This window comes from Fundulus heteroclitus, chromosome 11, assembly GCF_011125445.2.
Source record: "Fundulus heteroclitus isolate FHET01 chromosome 11, MU-UCD_Fhet_4.1, whole genome shotgun sequence".
NCBI lineage: Eukaryota > Metazoa > Chordata > Actinopteri > Cyprinodontiformes > Fundulidae > Fundulus > Fundulus heteroclitus.
In genome coordinates this window covers 6,373,916-6,400,693 of record NC_046371.1, presented here as the reverse complement: position 1 = coordinate 6,400,693, position 26,778 = coordinate 6,373,916, and the positions used below count along the sequence as shown (strand labels likewise).

At 39.3% G+C, this 26,778-nt stretch overlaps 1 protein-coding gene across 1 annotated transcript; it reads left to right on the top strand.

The window, feature by feature from the left end:
• The first annotated feature begins 1,603 nt into the window (after positions 1–1,603).
• Positions 1,604–23,507, top strand: LOC105930609 (protein sprouty homolog 3). The gene is made up of 2 exons (XM_012868893.3): positions 1,604–2,302; positions 20,203–23,507. The coding sequence occupies exon 2, from the start codon at positions 20,282–20,284 to the stop codon at positions 21,164–21,166; it is 885 nt and encodes a 294-aa protein (XP_012724347.2). The 5' UTR covers positions 1,604–2,302; positions 20,203–20,281; the 3' UTR covers positions 21,167–23,507.
• Positions 23,508–26,778: the final 3,271 nt, after the last annotated feature.

The window sequence follows — 26,778 nt, the reverse complement described above, 5'->3', positions numbered from 1 at the left end:
GAAATTTGAAAGGTAAATTGGTCCGTGGATCACAACGCAAATACATGGACTTTGAAGCAAATTTTCACAGATCAATGCATTTTTTTTTCTCTGTGCCTCTAGGGACTTTTATGCACCAGCCTGGAAAGTGAGAAGCAGTCAAAAGAGAGGAAATGACATCACACAAGTTCAATTAAATTTTAATTCAATTTTATTTATATAGCGCCAATTCATGAAACATGTCATCTCGAGGCACTTTACAAAGTCAAATTGAATCATATTATACAGATTGGTCAAAAATTTCCTATATAAGGGAACCAGTTAATTGCATCAAGTCTTGACAAGAGCCATAGTGGACAGTCGTCTGCGTTGTTAATGGCTTTGCAGCAATCTCTCATACTGAGCAAGCATGAAGCGACAGTGGAGAGGAAAACTCCCCTTTAACAGGGAGGAAAAATCTCCAACAAAACCAGGCTCAGTGTGAATGGTCATCTGACTTGACCCACTAGGGGTTAGAGAAGAGAAGCAGAGACAAATTAAGAGTGACAAAAAAACACAGAAGCACACATTGATCTAGGAGTACTTTCTATGTTATATGGTAATAGCGGGTGATCTGTCTTCCCTTGGATGATGTCACAGCTAAGAGAACGCCAGACCAGGTGTACCTTCTATCAAGAGAAAAAAAAATCACAGACAACAAAAAGGTAAAAGATGAAATAACAATAAAAAATGCACATTGGAGAACAGTAGGAGAACTAAGCAGAGTGAGAGATTCTTTAAGATGAACTCCGAGATGACATGACATGAATCCAAGATTCTCTGAATTATTCTGATGATAGTTTTCAACTATTTTATTTGTCCTTCTGTTCTTTTGTGTGTACATAGAGCCTTAGTTTCTTCAATGTTAATTTTTCTCAGTAGCTTAGTTATGTTTCACTAGCCTAGTAGAGGATTTGTTGATTGAAACATAGTGTTAGTTCAGATAAACAACATTCAATAGTGATGTTAATTTTTTCTGTTAATAAATTCTTGAACTTGAAGAGTTAATTTATTCTATATGTGTGCATAGTTTACTGTTAAGAGAGCGCCAGTGCCCGAATCATTCATTTCAACTATTGTTCTGATATCAGCTGTTTGGGCTAATATTCACTGGAAAAAAAACTAACAGACTGAGAGTTATTTATTAAACATTAAATAACTTAAAAACATGTGTAATGGCACAACAGAGTTCATTTGGAAAGGAGCTCAGAATAGGCTAAACTGGGGAGGTAAAACGTCATCATCTGAGAATGATTTTGTGCAAAAATGCAATGAACATGTTTTGTATGGACCGCATTTCTCCATTGTGGGACAATAAAGTTATTTCTCATCTTAGACCGATCCTAAATGTTTAAAAAGGAGCATTTTAGGTCAACTTTAAGTGTTTATCCTCTGCATTGTGACATTTTTCCCAAGCTTGTTTAAGTTCGACTTCTGCACTGTCATGTTAAAGAAGCTTAAGTGAATTGAGCTGAATTCAGTGATGGGAGAGGGAGGAGTTGAGACGGGAAGGCAGGAGGAGGGCTGACTTAATGTGTGTGTGTGAAAGAGAGACCGAGGCTGCATGCAGCTCTCAGTCATTCATCTCTTAGAAAGAGGAGAGGAAACTACAACAAAAAGGCAAGGAGATTTTTAATCAAAACCCCCCCCAAAGAGGACGCTTTTTAAACTGATATCAATTCTGATCAATTCAAACTTTAAAAGCTGCTTTTTTTCCCCCCTTTGCAATCAATTCTTTTCACACTTACTGTGCTGCTGCTGCAAGTTCAGCTGCTGTGTGGAGATACTTCTGATGCCCTCTTGCATCTGAGAACTCTTCCTTCTCTGAGAACTGCAGACCAAATACACAAAAGCCATAAGTGTGCGCTTCGTTTGACTTGATTCCAGCATCGGGAGCAGCCATTCCAAAGTGAATCTCTGTTGAGCAGGGACAGAGAGGGGGGAGCTCTCTTTTATGCACTTTGCACCAAAGGACTGGTTGGCTTATTTTTGGGAGGTGAAGAACGGGGTGACCTGAAGAGGAAGCATCCGGGATCAGAGCGCTCCCAGAAAAAGCTCCGGGAAGACGAGGAGGGGAGTGCTATAAACTGGGAAAGAGCATCCTCCCAGCCAAGAAACCAGTGCACCAATAAGTCTACAACAACCGGTTCTTTTTTTAAATGTGTTTTACTAAATAGAAAGCTCAGCTGTAAGATTAAAACTCCCCACACTGTAGGGATACTGCACACTCACATCCGGGACGCACCAGCACACCGCTGCAGAATGGATCTCCCTCCAATCAGAGGTAAGCATTAATTCATCCTGTCGCCATTCGATCTCATGGAGATCTATTGATGTTTTGCCTGACCTTCACACGATAGAAATGTTTCAGGATTTTTTTGAGGAAAGTCGGTCGTTCAAGCTCCTCGTTATGGTTGTGTAAGCGCATCTTAAAATCTGCTCTGTTTAAACTTTACGTTTGGGCTTTACATTGCAGCACGTCTCACGGTTTTTAAGTTTTCAATAATCAAAATAATTATATTTGGTCATTTAACACCCTGCTGAAATACGTTCATCATTTGAAATAAAAGCACGTATTGTTTGTTTTATTACATTCATCTGACATGCATTTTTATATTAATGTGCAAATGTGTGAATAATGAGAAATATGATGGAAAACTACGAGATCAATTTAAATTTACATTTAAGAAACACTGACATTTAAGAAACAAAAAAATCTGAATCGCACTCACATCTTAATTAACAAAAAGAACAGAATGTAACTTCTGCTCTAAAATTGCACATAATGAACTGAAAGAAGATAAACATGAAAATAACTAACTACCAATGGAGCAACCTGTGTAAAATAATACAGTACATTAAATGCTGGACAAGGAAAATTCAAATGTACAAAGATGGCATAAGGGTGAATAAAAATTAAATTAAATATAGTTACAGTGCATTATTTACACTTCAGTTAAGCATTAAAGAAGAAGAAAAAGATTTTTACATATTTAGTAGCGTTTTGCATAATGAACAAATGAATAAAGCTTTGGTAGTATAAGAATAAATGAAAACTCTTCCACAGGCAGATGAAACAAACAAATCCACGGCAAAACTACCATCAATGGCCCTTTAAATGTCATTGACAACAAGGTTTGTTAACATTAAGTGTTTTCTGTTCATTATATAGATTTATAGACTCTATAGTATAGAGTGTTTAAATGGTGAATTTCATGAGTATTCAGTAATATGAGATATAAAATTACCCTTTTTTTTCAAGCAACAAATATGAATCAACCTGTGGTGTATCTGTTGTGTAACTAGTGAAACCCTGTAAAATGCTCTAAGGTGTGTCTGTGCAGCAACTTTGGGATGAAGTTAGGGTAACTTTATTTCAGCTATTCCACTTCTAAAGCCATGTAGCTTCAGAGCAATTTACATGTAACTGCATTGGGGACACGCGAGGCCTGGATTGATTGTCCTCAAGGTCGGATGTGGAACGTCAATACCCATCTACGCTGGGTTGCGAGTGGAGGGGTGGGTGGATGTGAAAATGATGGGATGGACTGACGCGAAGAAGGGAAAGAAAGAAAATGAACCGGATGCAGGAAGGGAGGAGCGGGTGGGCTGGTGTTGGGAAGAGGCATTCACCATAGTTGGACAAATGGACAGATGTTTGGAAGAAGAAGTCATCCGCAAATAGCGGAGGGGAGGGGAGGTGCTTTTCTGAAATTAAAACAGAATCATACGATGGCATTTCATTCAGCAAGTATGCAATATGAATCTAGGGAGAAAACATGAATAGAAGCACCTCTGCTGATCATTCTAAGTCTTCTCACTTATACAGAGAGAACATTTAAATGGAGCTGTCAGAAGAAGTGCAGAGCATCAATGTTAAAAACTGGCTTCCATGTCATTGAGTATTTAAAGACATCAAAGCATGACAGAGAATGTGTTGAACAAACCTATGTTGCCATTGCAGGACTGAGACATTTTTTGCATTTGGTCACCAAGTTTTAATGCATCTCAGGAGGGATTTTGAACCCCTGCTCTTTTTTAGAAAGTCTCTAAATCCTTTGGGTTTTTTGGCTCCTCATTTCAGCTGTGGGCTGAATCATCAACTTTCTCATGATCATTCTCACCACGTAAGATTCAGATTGGAGCCTCAAACTGAAAGTGACTGAGGGTAATTTCGTAACTTTTATATGTCAGTGATTTCTCTGATGTCACCTTCTCATAAGCTATTTACAGATGTTATTATAGCCCCTTGCAGCCTTGTGCAGATAGCACCCCTTGACGGCTCCACACTGGTGGAGAAAAGTTGGAATTGAAGAAATTGTCTCTGTGGACAGTTGTGGTTTATTCCCATACCAAGTCAAGGCCTGAAATATCTTTAAAGCAACTAATTTTGGGTGCTCAATTTCCAACTTTTATGTAGTGCAAAATATCTAATTCCTTTCCTGATATTTCCTGTTTCTGGATTTTAAAATCAAACTTGCGAAACCTACTTCTGTTTGTAAATGAGCAAAGTTAGCAACTCAGCGGGAGATTCAATTGAGTTTAAATTCAGCTTATTTATGTAGCAGCAACTCACAACACAGGTTGTCTCAAGGCACTTTGCATTACAAATGTCGAAGACTCATTTCTCTCACTGCATGTTTTCAGGACTAAGCATTGTACAAGAAAAAAAAATTACAGTTTAAACTCTATCTGCAAAATACTCAAACATTGTGGTCCTTCCATCAACATATGTGGAGTTGAACTTAATTTTCAGAATCAGAACCCTTTTCCTATGTTAACTTATCAAATGGCAGCCAGAATCAGTGGAGGGCTAGCTAGCATTGCCTTAGCTAACATGTTATGCTAGCTATACAGTACTGCCATCATTGTAACTCAGAATTTAAAACTCTGACCTGCCAACGATGTTACTCGCAGTTGTCGATTGGAAAACCAGAGAAATGTAGAAACTGTGGTGCTGATTAGTTACTAATGAAAGAGAACAGCGCCTTATTTCTGTGTACCTGAGGTGTACAAAAGCTGAAACAAGTTTACTAACAAAGGTTAGTGGGCTCCTGATTTATTAAGATACAAACTGAAGGGCAAATAAACCGTGATTTTTTTTTGTGTTCTCTACGTAAAGCAGCCATATTGGATTTTGATGTTGTGTTAGTGAGAAGTCTCCAAGTGTCAACTTAAAAACTTCGACCTCAGGAGGTATTCCTAGGAAATTCTGATTGCTGATGTGGAAGTAGTTATGCTAGCCCCTGTTTTAGCAAGCCCTATTTTGGCTAGCATCTTCTGCCAATGTCAGGTTAACTTATAGCCAGAATACCTTTTCATTCTGGAGGCGCTGCTTACTTTTAAGTTGTTTTCGATTTGTCTTGGGAATCAGGTTTCAGATTTATTATTAAACTCTTTTCTTAGATTTGTTTATTGTTGTGGTGCAACTACTATTAGCAACCCAGGCCAAAAACATTGCATTTCTCCCCATTTGATACACAACAGAAACATCTTCATAGTTAGTGCTCAGCACCATGTGTCACTGGTTTTATGATATGCAGCAGTCAAAAGTCCTTATAAATAGTTTATACTTACTACTTTCTCTACATCTTATATGCATGACCGCCATATTGGATTTTGAACTCAGCGCTGCATTTCTGATCCAGAGGGGTTCAGTAAAGTCAGTGGGGTATGGTGGTAAAAGATTAGTCTTAGATAACCTTTAGCCTGTTGATTTATTTTGTTAAAAACTAAGACAAGCATTGGTGTAAATTTGTAAAATTATATAGTATTATTGTCATATTTCATCTGTAAAAAACAATCTAAGTTGTTTGGTAACTTCCATCTTTACCATCCTTCCTTTGACTCAATTCAATTCAGTTCAAAAATACTTTATTAAATAAAAAGGCAAATTAAATGTTTTCTTCAAAGAGTTGTAGATGTTGATGGCAGTGGGCAGGATGGATTCTCTGTAGCGGTCGGTGTTACGGTGGATCTGAAGAAGCCTCTGAATGAAGATACCCTTGTGCTGAATGATAGTCTGATGAAGAAGATGCTCAGGGTTGTCTGTAATGTTCTTCATTTTATGAATGCACAATCATCTCTGTAAGGTCTTAGATGAGCCCCTAGAACAGAGCCAGCCTTCTCTATCAGCTTGATATCAGCTTTATGAGCTTTTTTAAGTTACTTGCTCTGAGGTTACTACCCCAGAAGATGATGGCAGAGAACATTGCACTCTTCTCTACGCTACGGACTTAGATCTGTTGCATCTTGCTGCAAACACCAAATGTACCTACCCTTCCTCAAGAAGTCCAGCCTGCTGTCTCTCTCTTCTTGTAGACAGCTTCACAGTTGCCTCTCCAGTCCAGTCAGTGGTCTAGGTGAGCACCAAGGTATTTATAGTCCTCCACTATCTCCACTTCTCCTCTCATGATGGAAATAGTGTTTGATCTAGTCATGTCTCTCCTGAAGTGAGCAACAACACCCTTTGTTTTATTTATGTTCAACAATAGATGATTGTTTTCACACAATCTCACGAAGCGGTCCAGCAAATCCCTGTACTCAGCTTCTTGTCGGTCTCTTGTGCATCCCATTAATTCATGATTTTACGAAGTTCAACCTGAACTCCCTTGTTCCCTGACATGTTTGAAAAACAGCCGGTTGCTGAATTAGATCCAGTGAAATAAAAGCTCCTAATTAGACTACTTCTGCACATTTTTAAAATAGTTATCTTCATGTATGGCAAAATCAGTGCAAGGGTGATCATTTGTCAGATGGGTTGGGGTTGAATATAAATCCTAGTTTTCCAATGGTTAAATGAAAATTAAATAAAAACAAATCCATACTCTTGTTTATTATCGTCACTTAATTGTGAAAAAAGTTTGTGGGCTTTGTCCCACATGATTGCTAACAGGATCTCCCCTTTAGGTACATATAATTCCAGTTTTGTGTTTTGATTCCAGCTTTTATTTATTTGATTATTTAAAAAAAAATCCTAAATACTTCTAATTTACTAAAATCTATGAACAACAGGCCCAAATGGTCACTCCTTTTCTCATTTTCACCATTGTAAACATCATGTACCGTTCTCTCGTTTTCTGGCTCTTCCCACTTCCTCGTTTCCTCCTTCCCCTGCCTGGACTCTCTGGTCTGCAGTGTCTATTTCAGTCTTTCCGTTGGGGTCAGATTCGGCACATCCGCTATCTCGTCCAGTTTATTGTCATTGAATTCTGCTGTGCTCCCTGAGGGCGTTGGGACGAGGGCCCCTGGGTCTTAGTGCCATACCAGTCCTTAAGCAAAAAGTCCCACAGCCAACAGAATCAGAAGCCACGTGGTTGGATATCTTGAGCTGCTGAATTCTGCTGATTTAAACCAGTTGGGATAATCTCTGTGTGCATGAATTTTAACAGAAAGGTTTTCTATATTTTCAATTGGGCAACTGATAAAAAAATAAGACATCAGAAAATTAAAAAGTAAACATTTCCTTAATGTAAAATGTTTAAACATGTAGTTTAGGTGATATGCTGGCACTGAAATAAAACTTAATATTTATCTTCACTGCTAAAAAAACCCACTGTAAGGTACAAGATTTCATTCGTTCCCTCTGGATAAAGAGATAACTCGAGGCACAACGGGACAAAAAGGCAAGAAAAGTTAAAGAAAAGGTCAGCAGAGGTGAACGGCTGAAAAGAGAATGTGAAGAAAAGTAGGATGAGTGAAAGAGGAGGGAGAATAGAGAGGAAAGGAAGATGGGGGGAAAAGGAGAGGAGAGGAAAGGGCAACCCCTCCTCATTCCAAAGGGTCACTGCTGCCGGTTTTAAAATAGCCTGCAACCATGATGTCATCTGCGAGGGATGCTTCAACCAATGAAGTCCAGCAGGTTGAGTTTAGATTCAGCAAAAGAAAGAAAGTCAGACAAGTGAGCCACAGAAAACTTTTTCCCCTTTTCTTACGTAGAGCAGTGGCGTTTTCATTCAACATTTCATTCAGCTAAAATTAAGACAGCAGATGATTAATTCAATTAAATGCTGGAGGAACATACAACATTTATTTAAGAATAGATGAGCCTAAGTACTTCAAGTCATATGTCACGAATTTGACTAAACTTCATGCAAACAAAACAGAATTTTTATTATTTGCTTCTTTACTCTTCGCTTGAATACTTTGCCAGCTGTATGAGCTTATACAGTTGAAGAGGCTAAAGGAGAAGCTAATAGGGCAATTTATTCTGGTTTCTTTAGTTAGAGTTCAGATTGTTGGTCTTCTTTATAAGACACGCTGTCCTTCGGATGGTCTGGAGTGGCATACAGTGGTCAATAGAAAATAGTTTTGTATGCAAATACAAAGACATTGATTTTATTTTGGAAAAAGGGCTTTTATTTTCTGGATGACATTTTTTCTGTTTTAAGTAGCCACATTAGCAATTGTACATGTGTGTGTGCCAATGTCCTGCTATTATGCACAATATTGTGTTTTTTAACAATACCTGAATCTCTAAGTCATGGGTGCACAATAAAACATTATTTTAATATCGATTTACATAGTAATAAAACTAGATTTTGGATTTTTTTTTTTGAAAAGCAATATATGTTGGGCTTCCAGTGTTGAAATGTATGTACATTCCAATGAAATTTGTTCTCTGATTTTAACCCATCCCTTAGGGAACAGTGGGCTGCCCCTGTGCAGTGCCCAGGCAACATTCTGGGACCCAGAGTGACGCTCTGTGGGACTCAAACTCAGGAACTCTCAGCCTTCCCAAGACGCAAGCACCCTGCTCTAACCACTAGGCCACCACTCCCCACTACAAACATGCATACCTGATACAGATAATAGTGACAGTCTTTCAAACCAGAGCAAGAAGTCTCCAAAGGCTTTAAACAGACAAGCTGATTATGGGATGTTCCATTTCTGATGCACTACCTAGGGGTCTTTGTTTAAATTAATAAGTGTGTATGTATGTGTATTTGAACAATTTCAATAGACTATAGTTGTTTTTAATAGACTAGTGTATTGTTAATATTCTCTGCTTCTGATTGCAATTGTGTTTTATTGATTAAATTCCAATTAATGGTGGTTTGTCTTATTGGAGGAGCTTGCGGTTTGAAGCCTTGTTTTGCAGTTTGGTGCCCAAGAGGCACAGAGTTCTTAAGCTCCATTGCCGGGTGTCCTGGTGCTTTTTGGTCATTTAGATACAGCATAATCTCAGTTTGATTAATTTGAAAATGTTTGCTTTTTAAATAGCTTCGTATTTGATTCTTCTTTGCACCATGAAGCTTTCTCGCTGGGGAGAAAGCAAACAATATCAAGCACCCAGCCTGAAGTCTGTGAATTCCTCTTTCTCATTCGGCCAAATACCACAATAGTCTTCTAAGAAATTAGTGGGCAAATCTTAATTTAGCATTACTGCAATCCAATCCCTCATATAATTGACCAGCGGTTCAAAATGTAAATTTTACCTCCAGAAAGAAGAAACACATTGATAATATTAGAATCTGTCATGAGTTTGAACATTTTTGGGTTTAACCATACGTAGATGTGAACAAAAAATATATAGTAAACAGATTAAATTTAGTTGTAGTTTTCAAGTTCTTATTGGCATAATATTGTGTAGGTTACCTGTGAAGCCAAGGTCCTTACTGATATGCCAGATTTCAACTTAGATCTAACCACATAATTAATATGACTCCTGGGCTAACCTGTTTATCATTTTTGAATGAACTTTGAAAAAGAATAGTGATCATATGGTACTAAACGTTTTTTTTGTTTAGCTATAAAATTGTCCTGGTTAAATTTCTGCATGCTTTTATGTATAAGGGGAAGCAATGTTTATACTTAAATGCCTCCAAAAGCCTAAATTTCTCCTCTTATTCAGTCTGGACCTAGGAATTTCCAAAAGTAATAAATTTTTGGCTCAGTGAACTGAAGCTCACGAGTGACGGTATTAATGTTCTGACAGATTATCTGGTGCTAAACCATTTCAATTCTCAAAAACAAGATGTACAGTTTTAAACTGAATCTGTAAATCAACATAAAGCCGGAGTAGGGAGGCCAGAACTAGTGTGATATGATAAAGGCTGCAAAAATATCCTTACCATTTCTTTTTATGGAGAGAATAACCTGTACATCATTGGCAAAGCACTTGGAAACTATATTCCATCATGTGAAAATACATTCCTAAGACATCCTATATGTAAAGGAAAGATCATGGTAACCGACATGATACCCTGAGTAACACCACATGGCCTTGATGCTGTAGCTGCAAAATATTAATCAGTGTTGAATAGGAAACCACCTTCAGTCAAAACATTATGCAATGTATTTTTTAATATTTAGTCTGATCAAGCCATAATAAGGGGGCAGTACAACTGCAGACTCAAAGACAAGCCAATCACTAAAACAACATAATTACAAGCACACCAGGAGTAATGGAAAAACTGTAGCAATAATAATAATAATAATAATAATAATAATAATAATAATAATAATAATAATAATAATAATGATAATAATAATACCCTTGAGAATAATAATAAGAATAAATTGTAGCCCAAAACAAGGCAAAAAAGAAAAAGTAACTTTATTATTTTAACACATACATGGTAATATTTATTGCAAAATAAAGAATGATTTTGCAATTTGATGTTTCAAATAGTGATGTTGCAGCAAAGACAGAGTGTACACAGTGTTTTAGTGGCAAGAAGTGATGGAGGAGAGAGTGTGAGTGTGTCCCAGGGCAGAGTCATTACTGATACTCCCCCAGAGCTCCATCCTCGGGTTACTGCTGACAGCTTCTGAAAACATCGGCTCTCACTCTGTCACAGTCTTCCTCTTTGTTTGGTCTGCTTCACTTCTATACATTTTCATATGATGCATGTCCTGTTCAGGCACTTCATCAATGTAAAACAGTAGGTTTCTGACACAAGAGTTTTGTGGATCCCAGAACAATGTCATGCAGTACAGATCAAAAAACTAGGTGGAGTTTCACTTTTAGGGATTGGATCACATCCAATTTGAGCATGTTCCAGATCCAATGTCTGAAAATACAGTGGGACTGGAAACAGCGTTAACTACAAACAGATGTAAAAGCTAATAGCAATGTAATATTACAAATATAAGTTGTTCAGGACAATGGGTGCTTGGGAGTTGGCTGAAGACCTCCGATTATTCAAGTCAGATTAGAGTTCTTCTTGTATATCCAAATAGGAATTTAGCAAATAATTGTTTTTATTTTTTATAAACTTTCTTTAGAACAACAACAATAGAAACAGGGACAATGCAGACCAGTGTATAAACAGAAATACAATATTTAAGGGCATTAAACAACAGATAGATTATAAAATGAAAACTAAATTGGTGCTTGAAGGTTGTAGCTTTTTGATAGCAGATATAATTTGAATGGCTTTATCACTTAAACTTAATTTTAGGGAGTCTATATAGCTCTTCATATGAAGATAAGAGAAATAAATATATAAAAACAGTTGCCGACATATAATAGTTCTGTATTAGTGAAGTCAGTTTTTCCAGTCTAAACAAAATACATTTATTTTAATTTCCAAATATCTACAAAGAAAAAAAGTTTGTAGTATTGTATAACAACAATCCAAAAGCGATTAACTACATTTTGTTCATGATTATTGTAGAAAATACATGCAGTCCAAGTTTACAGTAGAGAGCAGGTATGAAAAAAATCCTGTAAAGTATGAATTCTTCCAAAATTTTAGATAATAATTGTTACTTTTTATTGATTTATAAAATGCAAAGTTAGAGGATAAAAGAAAAATCTAAAGCACATCAATATTTGGTGTTACCACCGTTTGCCTTCAAACCTTTACCTTAAAATTACTGTCAATTTATTTATTCTTGATATCCAAGTAAAAAAACTGGAAGCTGAGATAAATCCTAACTATATAAGAAAGAAAATGCAGAGGTGTTACTTTTAGCTGCAACGTATAATATTGCACAGAGGGCTATTCATGAATCTGAGAACTGACAGTAAAATTTATGTTACGTTAATTAGTGTTATGTTAGCTCTATTTTAACCATTCATAGCCATAACAACTTTACTAGCAGCTGTTTTACGATACAGTATGGAGCTAATTTAATAGGACGCTAACACCCACCTTTTATTCATAGAAAATATAAAGAATTTTAAACCAATTTAGTTCAGATTTTTATTGTTGCTTTGTAGCTTTCCTCCTTAAACCGATCTAAGGTTGTTTACATGGTAAAAAAAGGATCAAAATAATACTCTATCTATCTATCTATCTATCTATCTATCTATCTATCTATCTATCTATCTATCTATCTATCTATCTATCTATCTATCTATCTATCTATCTGTCTGTCTGTCTGTCTGTCTGTCTGTCTGTCTGTCTGTCTGTCTGTCTGTCTGTCTGTCTGTCTGTCTGTCTGTCTGTCTGTCTGTCTGTCTGTCTGTCTATCTATATTATTCTTTTCTCTTTATTTTGCACAAACAGAACACATGATCCACAAATCAACAACAGCTTTGAAAATAATATGTAAACAAAAAGGGATAATTTAGTTACGGCTTGCGTTGACTTTAATAATGTATATTGTAAATTAGAGCTGATCGAAGAAGAATAAAAATTTGTTTCAGATTCCTGTGTCATAAGTCAGTATTTTCATTTGACGGCACAAAAGGTTGCAGCAAAACAAGAAGAGAAAGTGTGCCTACTGAAAGCAGTGATGGATTAAAACAATTCCTGAGTTGTCTAACTAATCTAAACCTAAATCTAACCTAAATCAGCATTGGCTGCAGCCCATTTGTGAGTCACTCATTACATACTGGGAACTTCCACATGATGAAGACTTCTTACGTACCTCCCTGAGCTGCTCCAGCTGCTCCTGTCTACCATCAATTTGCCTAAAACCAAGCGTAAACTTAGAGGTAACCATGCTTTCACCGTTGCTGCCCTCAAGTTATGAAATAATCTTCCATAGCATGTCAGACAGGCCTTTTCTCTTCCGGACTTCAATAATCTTCCTAAAATATAATTATTTGTGAAAGCTTTTGCACATCCTGAGAGATTTACTCAATATTTTTTCTACTATTTTGACTTAAAATATTTAATGACCTTAATTGCTAATGTGATTTGCACATGTACAACACCTTTGCAGACCTCAGTTTATTGTAGAGTTCTCTACAAACAACGGGGGTTATGATATCGCTTCTTTGGTGAAGGCATATTTACTGGGTAAAGCTGACCCCAAGTTATTTGTTGTTTTCTTTAATTAAATTAAAAAAATACATATGGAGTGACACATTTCAGTATTTATTTATTCATTATTTATTTTTGTTAATTTTGATAACTAGGTCTTACGGATAATGAAAACCAAAAGTTACCTTTCAGAAAATTTGATTATTGAAGAAGACCAAGAAAATATTATTTTTAATACTGAAAGGTTATGTCATGGCCATGTTAATTTGAAGACTGCTGACTCAATAGTCATACGTTTATTCAGAGAGGAAGCCACAAAATGTTAATGCCAACGAAAGCTGTCTGTTCACAGAGTGCTGTATCCAGGCGTATCAGTGGAAAGTTGAGTGAAAGGAAAAAGTGCTTTAAAAATTATTGGGATGCACCTGTAGGGTCTGTGTGTACATATTCAACAGCAGACACTTTTTACCGGCATTACACCTTCAGCTTTCTCTTGTTCATTCATGCAAAAGAGTATTTTCTTCCGCCCTCTCACCGCAAATGTAATGGCAAATTCTACTTGAAATTGGTTGAATTAAAAACTACGTTGTATGGCTGAATCAGAACAGATCTTAGACTGGATTAAGGGTGCTGTTAACAGTATATATACATATATTGCCATATGAGTTGGCTGCAGAGTTAAGCAGGTTCCAGTCTTTCTTTATAGCGCCACCTGCTGCTTACACAAGTAACTCATTTTAGTTGTTTACTTTGTAAGGTCTATAGATAACAAGCAGGGAAAATAAGACTATAGTTAAATACAAATTTAGTTAAATGCCATGTTGTGTGTAGAGGTGAAACATTAAGTACCTTTTTTTCTCCTCGCTTCCGGATTGGTTGTACGTTTACACAAAGCATTCATTCAAGTGACTGCTGCAGGCTGCACCCCACACCCTTTTACTGGAAGATGTGTCCATGGAAACCGTGTTTGGGAAGCCAGCTATCCAGAATCCTGAGACAATCACAAACATGTGACTCATAAAAAAGCACAGACGCACACATCCTTTAGCTCCACTTGTAACGTGAGAGGCGGGATGCTGCCAGCCCCACCCTCCTACATCCTTTAACACAGACACACACACGCTTCTCCCAGCTGCTGTGCACAGAGGATTGATAACAGACGCTCCCCAGCAGAGCCAGACCGAGCAGCACCAGCCAAAACAACAGCGGCACTCAGAGAAGCCAATCACTGAAGCCGGACTGAGGTTGTGCGTTAATCCTGAAGCTCGGGCCAATAAGAGCTTTTAATCACTGTTTCTTTTATATGAAAGGTTGAATTCTTTACTTTGTTACTGTAAAAAACTTTCCATATGCTTACAATGAAAGAACAAACTGCCTTACATTACTTAGCTAAAATTAGTACCTAAAAACATCTGACTAGTTTATTATTTTGCTAAACACTCAAATATTGATTAAAATAAATGTAATTATTTATTGCAACGATAAACCTTTATTCGAGTACATTAATTCAGTGAGAAATTTTTTTTTTAAATTGCAAAATACTATTTTTTTAAACAAAATTGGTAGTGCAACAGTTATCCTACCAATTTTGATGAAATATTGCAGGCTACTATTTTGTTTAAACTACATTTTGTCACGTTACAGCCACAAACTTTATATGTTTATAGGATAAAATGCCGTTCCTTCCGTCTTGTGGAGGCATCCGGAGCAGGTGGTTGTGGGGCGGTGTGTGTGTGTGTGTGTGTGTGGGGGGGGGGTTCTGGGCACCTACAAGTTGTGGTTGGCTGGCTCGATGAAATTGTGTTGGACCCATTTCTGAATGGATGGGTTCGGGGGTCTTCGGAGCTGAGGTTGGGGCGGGGGGTTGCGGTGTGGACCAGGGTTGCCCAGGATAGGGCAGTGGTTCTAGGTGTTCTAGGTGTTCAGAGCTGGGTGTTTGGGTTTGTGCTGGTTCAGTACAGCAGCTGCTTCATGGGGCCTGGGCTCCCTGGCTCTGTCGAGGCCCCACTGGGGGGCAGGGTGCCCTTGGGGTTCAAGTCTTTAGGCGCATGGCTGGATCTGCTTGCTGCAGCCCCCTGGGGGCTTCTGCAGCGTCTTTATGATTGGGGTTGTTGTCATGCTGGAAGATGAACCTCCTCCCATGTCTTTTGCAGACTCTTTTAGCTCCATCCATCAACTTTGTAGCTTTCTGGGCATTGAATTTAATTCAGTTCAATTCAATTTTATTTATATAGCGCCAATTCATGAAACATGTCATCTCAAGGCACTTTCCAAAGTCAGCTTCCATCAGATCCTCCAGGTTGGTGAGAAAGTTTCCTCTCTAAGGAAACCCAGCAGGTTGCATCAAGTCTCTCCAAGCAGCATTCACTCCTCCTGAAAGAGCGTAGAGCCACAGTGGTCAAAAATGTCCTATATAAGGAAACCAGTTGATTGCATCAAAGTCCCGACAAGCAGCATTCACTCCTGGGGAAGCGTAGAGCCACAGGGAGAGTTGTCTGCATTGTTGATGGCTTTGCAGCAATCCCTCATACTGAGCATGCATTAAGCGACAGTGGAGAGGAAAACTCCCCTTTAACAGGGAGGAAAAATCTCCAACAGAACCAGAACCAGGCTCAGTGTGAACGCTCATCTGCCTCGATCCACTGGGGCTTAGAGAAGACAGAGCAGAGACACAGAAAGCACAGAAGACACATTGATCCAGGAATCTGTTCTACATTGCTGAGGAAAACATCCCCATAGCATGATGATACCACCACTGAGCTTTACTTTGGGGTGGGTGTGTTCAGGGTGACGCGTAGAGTAATGCTATACTTCCCGACCTGTCAGTTCAGTAGGATGTCATGTCTTGGCAGGTTTGTAGTTCTGTGAGATGAATCGTTCTTTAACCCCCCCCCCCACCCCCACCACCACCACCCACTGTCCCCCCGCCCTGACCTGTTTGCCATTTTTCTTGATTTTAGTAATGCTGTTTGTTCTTTAAGGGTACATGTGGTTGTGTACATGGAGTCTGTTGGAGGGCAGAAAAGTTAAACATAGTCAGCCCAGGAGCTGCATAAATATTTTCATACTCAGTTTGGATCCAATTTTTTCAACCCATTCAGTTTTTTTCTGTTGCCTAATATAGCTTTTGAACTATAATGTCACAATATTTGTTGCAGAGCTGCCAAACAAGGTCATAGACTTCCGACTTACTGATTTTGTGAATCTGTCATTTTTATTTCTTGCCACAATTTTTGTAGTCCTAGCTGAAGGATGCCGAAGCTACAATCACAAAGCAATATTCAAGTTGAATAAATTAGCCCCCCCAAAGTTGGCTGAGCTTGAAAGGTATTTGTCTCTGTGTCCAACTATCTCACATGAGTTCCAGGATGTGGGCCATGTTCAGGGGTGGCAGCAGTTGTAAGTAAATATGAGGTCATGAAAATGAACAGCAGGCCTCTTCCCTTTTAACAATTAGATGGTCTGATAGGCGAGCAGAGTATGAGTGAGCAGCAGCTACCGCTCTGCTTGATGTGATTAGTCACCAGGACCTCTCTTCTCAAACTAATTTGAAAAATGCATCTTCGTCTAACCAGCCCCATCCCTCCTTATCTGCTGCTTTATGGCTGGACCTGTGGCAGGAAGAAAACCGAGGGGTAGGCTGTTCGCGGGCAAACCAAGAAGGCAAAAAAAAAAAAGCTTAAATACCCCCGTTTCCATCACCACTTAAAAGCCTGTGGCTTTTCAAATCTAAACACATTTACCCAACTAATTTCACTTTCCTGGGGCTTTAGTCCCCGAAGCGACCCGGTACTTTGCTTTCCTGGGGCTTGTTGAGGGGGTGGGGTTGTGTGCAGCAGGACAAAGTAGCAGTAAGGAGATGAGGAAGTTACAAACCCGTCGTTTTTATAGCCTTAATTTATCAGAAAAGATTGTTTTAAGATGTTTTAAAGTCAATGAGGTACACCTCCAAACTTAATCTGTGCAGATTTTAATTCTGTTCTGACTTGCCAGGAGAGTCAGAGGCCCGCGGACCCACTGCAGTCTCACCGAGGAGTCTGCATTGTTTTAGTCCCGCTGCTGCATGTTGTCGGCCAGAACATCTGGGATTTCCTGTACACTGAATCTGTTCGTCGCGGCTGAAAAGTCACTATAAAGCATTTACTAACTTTGTGGGGAATATCTGCACATGACAGATATCAAATGTGAAAATCCTGGCTGGATGTTTTCAGAGTTTTTAGTTAATTATAAACGGAGGACACCAGATCAGCTCCTATAGCCTTTAACCTATAATTACATTATTTTGCTGTTATCAATAGCTCACAATACTATATTTAAAAATCGCCCCAGTCGTTCTCAGCATGGCTGAGGAAAAATTATACTCATAAAATTCAGTCTCTTCTACTCTCCACTTCTGTCACAGTCCCCACACCACTGCAGTCCCTGTGCTGCACGGGCAGAAAGAAGCTGTGCTTCATTTTTATTAATTTCTACCAACAGGAGTAGAATATAGTGGAGCCCGGCAGCTTGAGTGGCAGGACATGGATGCAACTTCTCTACATCTGTCTGTTTGACTGATGTCTTCTTGTCGCCACCAGCTGGACTGGAGTGGTACTGCAGTTTCCCCTCACAACGTCCCATACCTCATTGGGGCTGTTTTACATAAATGGCTCCTAGCTAATGGAAACATAAAAACCCCAAAAAAAACAGACTTTGGTTTACCCCGGGAAACCACATCCCTGGGGGTTTCAATGGAAAATGGACAAATGTCGCATTTTTTTTATGTTACTCCTTGAAAACAGCAGACTAAATGTAGTGATTTATCTGTATTTTTGTTCCACTCTGCAGCAATGACTTACTGTTCTTAGGTTTAATCCAAATCCCTTATTTCCACTTCCCCAAAAATCTTTTAAAGTCCTTTACACTAGTATTATAATTGGTCCAAAAAAAAAAAAACAATAGTAAAAATGAATAAGTCAGTTTGGGTAAAAGCGTCTGCCAGGTGCATAAACATGAACACAGTTGTGTTTAGTCTTCCGTTGTTGCTTTTGCTCAAACTTTCCATAACTTCCAACTGTGGAGACAGTGGAATATGCAGAACTGCAAGACACTGTAAAACTCTTACAGTATAAGTATGACAAAAGTGCATAAAATCCATCAGATTTAACAGGAAATAATTTGGACTGGATGATGGAATGATGGTTGCCGCTGTCTCACAGTTAGTCTGTGTGGGCTTTTTAAATATATATTATTTTTTTAATTAAATTTTTATTTAACCAGACAAAAGACCCACTGAGATTTGAACCTCTGACAACTGATCACCTGGCAGTTTTTTTGTCAGGGTCCCACAGATGCTTTGCAACCAGATTGCTCTAAATCACCAATGAGGGTTTGTGTTATATAACCCTGTTTGTTTTTTTTTTAAAAAAGTGCTGTCCTATCTAGGGTGCGCCTTGTACATCACCACACCCTGACCAGAACTGACCAGATACAAAAAACGGATGAATGAGCTCTAACCCAGGTTATATACCTCTTCTGTTTCATCCTTCTTTATAATCTCCCAACATCCAATGTTTGAAACAAACATTAATTTTTCCCGCCCTGTATAAAGGGTGAAGCAGTGATCTATTAACTCAAGAGATTTGGTGGATGGTGATTTCATTGCGTTTGTGGATGGCTTCCCTTTTACAGGTTTATGCCCACACTTTACCATTTTGTCCGAACCTCCTTCCATGTTGATGAATTCTGGAGATATATCACAAAAAAACATGTTAAATAAAGTGTTTTATTTCATTTAGTTGCCTATTATTTTTTGATGACTTCATACTACACCATTTTGTTTCCACAATTGTGGTAGCAATCCTAATTCAGGACAGATTTTTTTTTTTTTTATAAAAATATGTGAGATTTTGATCCCTGTAAGTGTCTTTCAATGACTGGTAGTCAAAGCAAGTATTAAATATCTCTTTGGAAGGTACAAATTGATGTATGGGCAGTTCTAAAATCCGATAAGAAACCTCACCTATTACCCTCCTGTTACTGCAAAGGTATGAACCAGATCATGTTAAACATGTTTTGTCCTGTTTACACTTACCATTTCCTGTTTAATATCCAAACCAAAAAAAGGGAGCTTCTCAGGACATTAATTCAACAAACTCAAGAGGAGGAATATCACATTTTCTCCCTTTTTTGAGCAAATTAGTCACACTACATTGCAACCAGACCCACTATACTGTTTCCAAAAGCTCCCATGAAAGGACACTGGAGAGAAGAGATTGTGCGTACAGTTGTTGTTGTTTTTTTAACAGAAGCTCATATATTTATAGTTGCATGTACATTTATTAATCCTAAAAGCATGTATTAGGTGTGTTTTTCAGGATTATATAAGCTTTGTGTCATGGGAGCACTAATAAATCTAATATTTGACCCGTGATTTTTCACAAGTAATACAGCATTACATTTAACTCTGTTCCATATAAAGGTAGAAACATAAAAAGACGTCTTACATCTTTTTTTTTTAATAGAAAACACAGTAGTATAATGATGCAAACAGTACTCCTATTTTCAATACAAGCTTGAAGCCAATTCAAGAAAACCGATTGGAGGGAACGAGCCTCTGAATTTGTGCTCACTGAGCCCGAGTCTGCAGATGGGATTCTTCTCCTGCAGCAGCAGCAGCAGCAGCTGTGTTTAAGAAATGCTGAATTACAGGGTCGTGTCTCTCTGGTTCTGGCAGACTAATAACACCATTAGTTAGAGAAGTGGAGAGCCTCCGCAGTCATGGCGACACGGTGGATTCTTTGCAGCTTCTGCTGCCAAAATGTTTAATCAAATGCTACAAAAAAGTCTGAAGGGAGTATTTAGGTTCCCATTTTCTGATAGCAATTTAATTCCCAATGCGAAAAAGTAAGATGGTGGTTATTCAATATGTTTGGCTCCATTCTTGTAAACGTTGAGTTAAATGTTTTGACAGCTTTTGATCTTTTCCGATAACTTAAAGACCAAAAACTGAAGTAGCTTTCTCTTCCCTTCTGTGTGTTTGCAGACATGTCTGATGTCCCGTGAGATTTGGGAGCCCTTCGCCCCGGCTTCCGGTCCTGGTGCCACACAGCTGGCTCACCAGGATGGAACACACTCATTCCCTGAGAAATGAGCTGGACTCAGTGCTCTCGCTTGAGCAGATTCGTGCCATCCGGGCCAACAATGACTATGTGGAGAGACCGGTGGCGCTGGAGCCGGCATCGCAGTCTGGATTCTATTATGCCCAGGAGAACCGTATAGTATACAGCCATCACCCCCAGTCTTCTTCTTTCTCCTCCGCTCTGTCCCGCAGTCAAAGTCAGCAGCAGCATGCCCACCTGGCCCACCTGAGCCGCTCCAGCACCGTCAGCTCCTCCTTTTCTCGGACCAGTGCCACATCCGACCAGCGGCTATTGGCAGGTTTGACGCCGTCTCACTCTGGCTTTAGCTCAGTGGTGCACTCCCAGCCTAAAGGGGAACTTAAGTCCGACACTTCCTTTGGTAAAGGCCTGACGGATGACGATGCTGAACATTTGTTCATCTGTGAGCGGTGCGGTCGCTGTAAGTGTCAGGAATGCTGCAGCCCCCGCCGCCTCCCGTCGTGCTGGGCCTGCGGACAGCGTTGTCTTTGCTCTGCCGAGAGTGCCGTGGAGTATGGCACATGCTTGTGTTGTGTCAAAGGTCTGTTTTATCACTGTTCTGCTCAAGACGACGAGGACAACTGTGCTGACCGGCCATGCTCCTGCACTTCGGCCCGTGCCTGCACACGTTGGAGCACCATGACCCTGCTGGCACTCTGTCTGCCCTGCCTCTGCTGCTACCCGCCTGCCAGGATGTGTCTTGCAGTATGCCAGTGTGCCCATGACCGAGCGACTCGGCCTGGCTGCAGGTGCAGCAACACCAACACAGTGTGCCGTAAGATTTCTGCTTCCAACCCTAACGCTGGTCATCCCCCGCTGCGAAGCAAAGACCTGGAAAAGTCACTATGACACGTTGCGAGTTGAGGGGGAAAAAAGCCAAACCAAAGTTGAGACATTGCGATCCACCTGCCTACAAATACCAACCTAACACACCTACCATAAAGTGTTGCTCTCCTAATATACTCTGATTTTAGATCTCCAGCTCAGGGGGGACCAAACATTTACTGTGCCTGTTCATGTTGGAGTCTTAATGCCTGAGAACAAGAGCTCAACTTGAAGAAGGAGAAACCGTCTGCTTAACCTTTAACCAAGACTCTCAGACAGGAACGACTTCTCTTTGCCTTCTGTCGTGTTATCTCAACATGATAAAATCTATTTATTTATTGTTAAAGCTCCTTCCTCCCCACCCTTTGCAGAGGGTTCGAGCAGACCACAGTCTCTTGGAGCGACTCACCAAGAGAGGAAGGAAAGAGTCCGTGTATACAGTCTTTGCCTGTTTGGCAAAGACTGTATACACTGTTTCTGGAGGTCAGAAATAGAAATTAAGAGCAAGTACTGAAATTAACCATACAATGATGTTCTGAGCACTTATGAGAATCTACGGGGAGAAAAGGGAGAATTAAAAAATGTTTTTGCTACACTGAATGCTTGACTAGGTCTAAGCAAAGCAAAAAAAAAGGGCATAAAGTGACTGTACCTACAATCTGAAACCAAAAACAATGGAACCATAGACAGTACGGACAAAGTGGATCTAAATGCTACTAAGCTCATTCCTAAAAGAAAAGCACTGTGAGGTGGATGAACACTGTTTTCCCACCCAGAACTGAACCGGGGATTATTAAACCAGAGAGGACGCATCCATTTTGTCAAGGCAGCGCGCGAATGTGTTTATGTGTGTCTTCCCTACTGTACAACATGTGTGCGCGTGTGTGTCGTTTTGTCAGCAGAAGAAGCCTCCCCTTGTCTTTATTTTTAGCCACGCCGCTTTAGTCAAGCTCCAGGGGTCTGGTCGGATTTCCTCTTGAAGTCAGTCTGTCGCCAGCCTCACCCTGCTGACCGACCTCCATCTTCCTTCTCTGCTCCGCATAATCCACTCCTCTTTTTCCTAACTATTTAATCAACCAACAATCAGGTAATACCTTGGTGCACGACAGTTAGAGTCAGCTCTCTGAATAACCAACATTACCATAGGAGGAGCTTGCTTTTAGATGTGAGTGAATGAACATTTTTTTGGTAAAGACGAAGGCTCAACACCAACAGAAGTGGACAGAACTAAGACAATCCAACTAGAAAGTAGGCATGACGCATTTATATTGTATCTCTCCCTCCTGCCTCCTCTGTCTACCCTCTTAAGCTCAGACGGCTAAAAGCCTCTAGTTCCAGGCCCACAGAGAGTTGATCAAACAGGCAATTAGCTTCCTGTTAGCTCTTAATGGGCCATAGAAGACCGGAGTGTGGGAGGAGGGAGGGAGGAGAGCGGACAGGATGCAAAGAGTTGTGGTGTTTGGCAGATGGAGAGAGGGATGCTAAGAGGGGAAAAAGAGGTGGTTGGTGTTGCAATGAGGTCATCCTTTCTTATTTCAGCACTTCGGGCTTCAATGCAGGGGAAATGCAACAGACTTTCTGAAAAAGAGGCATTCAACAGTCACACTGGTTTGGGTGTGGATTTGTGTGAAGGTTGGGGCATGTGCATATGTTTTTTTTAATATTTGTGTGTGTGTGTGTGTGTGTGTGTGTGTGTGTGTGTGTGTGTGTGTGTGTGTGTGTGTGTGTGTGTGTGTGTGTGTGTGTGTTGGGGGGGGGGTTAAGAATGAATGCATTTTAGCTTGTCTGTGCACGTGTGTAAGCGAAGGCATGCACACTGACCTGATGTGTTGAATATTACTTTGCTATATTTTTATATGTCATTGTGGACCTACCAACTGTATACCTATTTTTATTCAGTATTATTTTCTGGCACTGATGTTGTTTTTCAATTAGAGTGAGCAATTTCCTGTTTTACTACACATGTGATCTTGTCAGAAACTTTTAGGGCAACTCTCACGAGCGATCGAGGATGTGGTTATTAATTTCCACAACTGCCTCAGGAAGTAAACTTATTTCCCAGCTTTGTGCTGCACAGATTCCTTGTATGAAAGGCCTGGGATTTTTAAAAAGTAAACGTTCTCTAATTTTTTTTAGTTCTGGCTATGACTCGGCTAAAATTTGTACATTATCCACAAATGGATAAAAACGGGCTTCTTTATGTGACCCAGTGTGTAGACTAAATACAACATACATCAGAAAAGCCTTATGAAGGTCTGGGTCTCAAATTGTTATTACAATCGGTTAAAATTATGCTTTCCGTATATTTCCCCAGAGTTGTTCATCATTTTGCACAACAGTACCATTAAACATGTTTGCTTCCTTACAGATGTATTCAATTTTTGCCTTTTTTGGTCACACAATGTTTTTAGATCATGAGAAATATTTCTATTAAACAAAGATAACATGTATAAATACAAATTAGAGGGTTTTCCAGCATGAATAGCTGGTTTAAGGTCTGCCCTCTGGATTCAGTCTGATTTAAATCTACACTAGGACTAGGCCGCCCCAAAACTTTGATTTTGCTTTCTCTATCTGCTAAAAGACTGAGTGGCTGTTGTCTTTTGGATCATTTGGACAAAGTGTTCTTGGGCACAATGTCCCAAACTGACAGTGAGAGATCCTTTGACATAACTGGAAATGTAATGTTACTTGTTTCTAAGATGCTGTGTTTGTTTGACACCAGATGTATTAGATTACATTCCAGAAGGTTCCTCTGTGGTCTCCTCGGTCCACAAAATATTTTCCCAAAAGTGACCAAGATATTTTTTTGGCAAATATGAGAAGAGGATTTGGGTTATTTCTGGCCAGACATGGTTTTAGCCTTTGAAGTTCTCTGAAAAAAACTCTCTGAAATAACTTTATTCTTTTATGAGCTCCCAGATGAGTCATTAAAGCCCTCTTTGGTGCTTTTAGTATCCCCGACACTCTTTTTGAAAAGATCACTGCTGTTCCATGTCTCCTCAGTTTGTGGATTATGGCTGGAGTCCTAAATCCTGAGAGATGGGTTTGTAACCCATAGATTTTTCTGATCTTTTAGCCTACTTCATGTTGTCAGACAGGTTCTGATTAGGTGATATTTAGGTTCGACATGCCAGCCTAGTGAAACTGAACCCAAAACTTTGGCAGATAACAGTAAAGTCATGACTCGACAGGGACACAATTGCATGTTAATGCAGAGCCATGTTGGCACAGTTTCTATTTTCATTAATCATTGAAACCACAAGTTTTCTATTCACTCAGGTGATCTTAGTCTGATAATGAAATGATCTCAAACATTAAAATATCACACAAAAAACAACATAAAACAGCTCTTAAGGGGTTTAAATAAGTTTTTACAGTATTCTGCACATGCAGTTACATGGTAAAAGGCTTGTACTTGTAAAGTGCTTTAACTAGCCCGATGACCCTAAAGCGCTTTATACTACAGTCATTTACCCATTCACACCCTGACGGTGGTGAGCTATGTTAGCAGCCACAGCTGCCCTGGGGCAGACTGACAGAAGCGAGGCTGCCATAAATCGGCACCACCGGGCTCTCTGACCACCGCCAGCAGACAATGCGGGTGAAGTGTCTTGCCCAAGGACACAATGACTGAGACAGTCAAGCAGGGGATCGAACTGGCAACCCGCCAATTGCAGGACTAACTCCCTAACACCATTGCCCCATAATGGCCACAGTTACCATGGTATGTACATGTGACATAATTTCCTCTAATCTAAAAAGAAGATAAATCCCGCTCTTTTGGAAATATCTCTAAAAATAAACAAGCATCTCCAATCTCTGTTATTAAGGCTACCTGAGCAGATAGCCTGACATATTATCCAGCAACTAAACACCTGTTATGCTTGTGTTAGTTAATAAAGAGCAAAATGGCAAAAAGTGATGCAATTCTGTGCAATAAGCAGTGTTTGTTGTATACTTTTGCTTTACTCTGTGAAACAAAGCAGACAAGCAGGTGTAGACAACGAATGGATAGACTTGTAATTGTTGTTTTAAAAACAATATTTTAGTTCACCTTTTCAATTTCTGTCATAATCACAGCAACAGTGTCAATTAGATATATTTTATATCCGGTGAAAGTAAACCATTACTGGTTTGTCGTGTCTGTGTGAGAGTTGCCCTAGATTTTTCTGCACACCACTGATCCTACACTGAAGAGTTGATAACTGATTCCATGTTTTTCTCCTTTTTATGTATTTCTTTTATCAGATTGTTGCAACTTGTTCTGCGTTTAGTGATATCTATGGCATAATTATTGCTAACATTTCACCGAACAGCAATCAGATGCTCAGTAAGGCAATCAAATCCCTAAATGTCATGTCCACATTAATGCAGATAAATCTGAGAACCAATTTTCACAGATGCTATAAACACATAAAACCATGGAGTCTGAAAATAAAAAAATAGGTTCCTCCAAGGAGCTGTTTTTGATACTTTGCTGGCACATGCATGCAACCGTGAATGACAACGCTTCAAAGCAGCAAAACAGCTTGGGTGCCTGATTAAGAAAACTCGAGTGTTGAGTTAAACGTTTTAAAAAAGATAACAGTTTTCAAATGTATCTTCATTATTGTGGACCCAGATGGATTCTGCACAGAATCTTGGTGCTGGTGGAGACCATGTGAGGAACAGTTGTTTCATTCTGGATAGGTCTTAGCTTTTTGTTTTTTTCTGTACAGAAACACAGAGAGGTGAGCTGTTGGGGAAAAGCTAAACTCAACTTCAGAAAAAACTCAATTAAAATCAGTAAGTTTAAGAGTTTACTTAAAAAAAAAAAAACATATCCAGGCATAAAAATTGACAAGCTGATGCTTGTGTTCTAAAACATAAACTAATGGGCTAAATAAGCTGCATAATGACCCATTGTTTTTTAAAAGAAATAAAATTATCCTATGCCATCTAAATCCTATGCAGTCCTTCCTTCTTAATTGATTTCTTATTGATTTCGCTTTCTTTCTGACTGTTTCTCATTTCTCGATCTTTCATCATTTTCCTTTGTCTTGCCCTCATCCTGCCTTCCTGTCTCCTCTCTAATTTTCTTCCTCTCTCTTTTCTCCTCCATGTCCTTCCTTCCATCCTTCCTTCCTTCCTTCCTTCCTTCCTTCCTTCCTTCCTTCCTTCCTTCCTTCCTTCCTTCCTTCCTTCCTTCCTTCCTTCCTTGCATGGATAACTTTTAGATTTACAATTGAAAAAAACGCTAAAGCATTGATGGGAAACTGCTAATTTGAGCTTAACAGAGTTTTGGTAAGCAAGCGTCACTGCTCTTCATCCTCCAGAGCTCCCTTTTCCTGATGTTTCTCTATGTGTCTGTATGAGTCAGCAAGTAAAAATCCTATGCATTGCCAACATTGTCACCTTGAGGACCTGCGCTCATGTCAGGGATCTGTCTGCTGCTATATGTTCGAAGGCTACCACAGTAACCACTCCACTTCTCCTTGGGTGGCAGTAAGCATCATTTCTGGTGCTAATTGGGATCCTGTAAGTTGTAAAACAATTTAGGGAGAATATATAGAACAAATATATATAGAAATCTATCTAAAATAAATGTATTATATATAAAACAATGTGCATTTCACACTTGCTTCCACTGCTGT

What these genes read in the sequence shown, in the direction of transcription:
- LOC105930609 (XM_012868893.3), top strand. Translation starts at nt 20,282, where the DNA reads ATGGAACACACTCATTCCCTGAGAAATGAGCTGGACTCAGTGCTCTCG.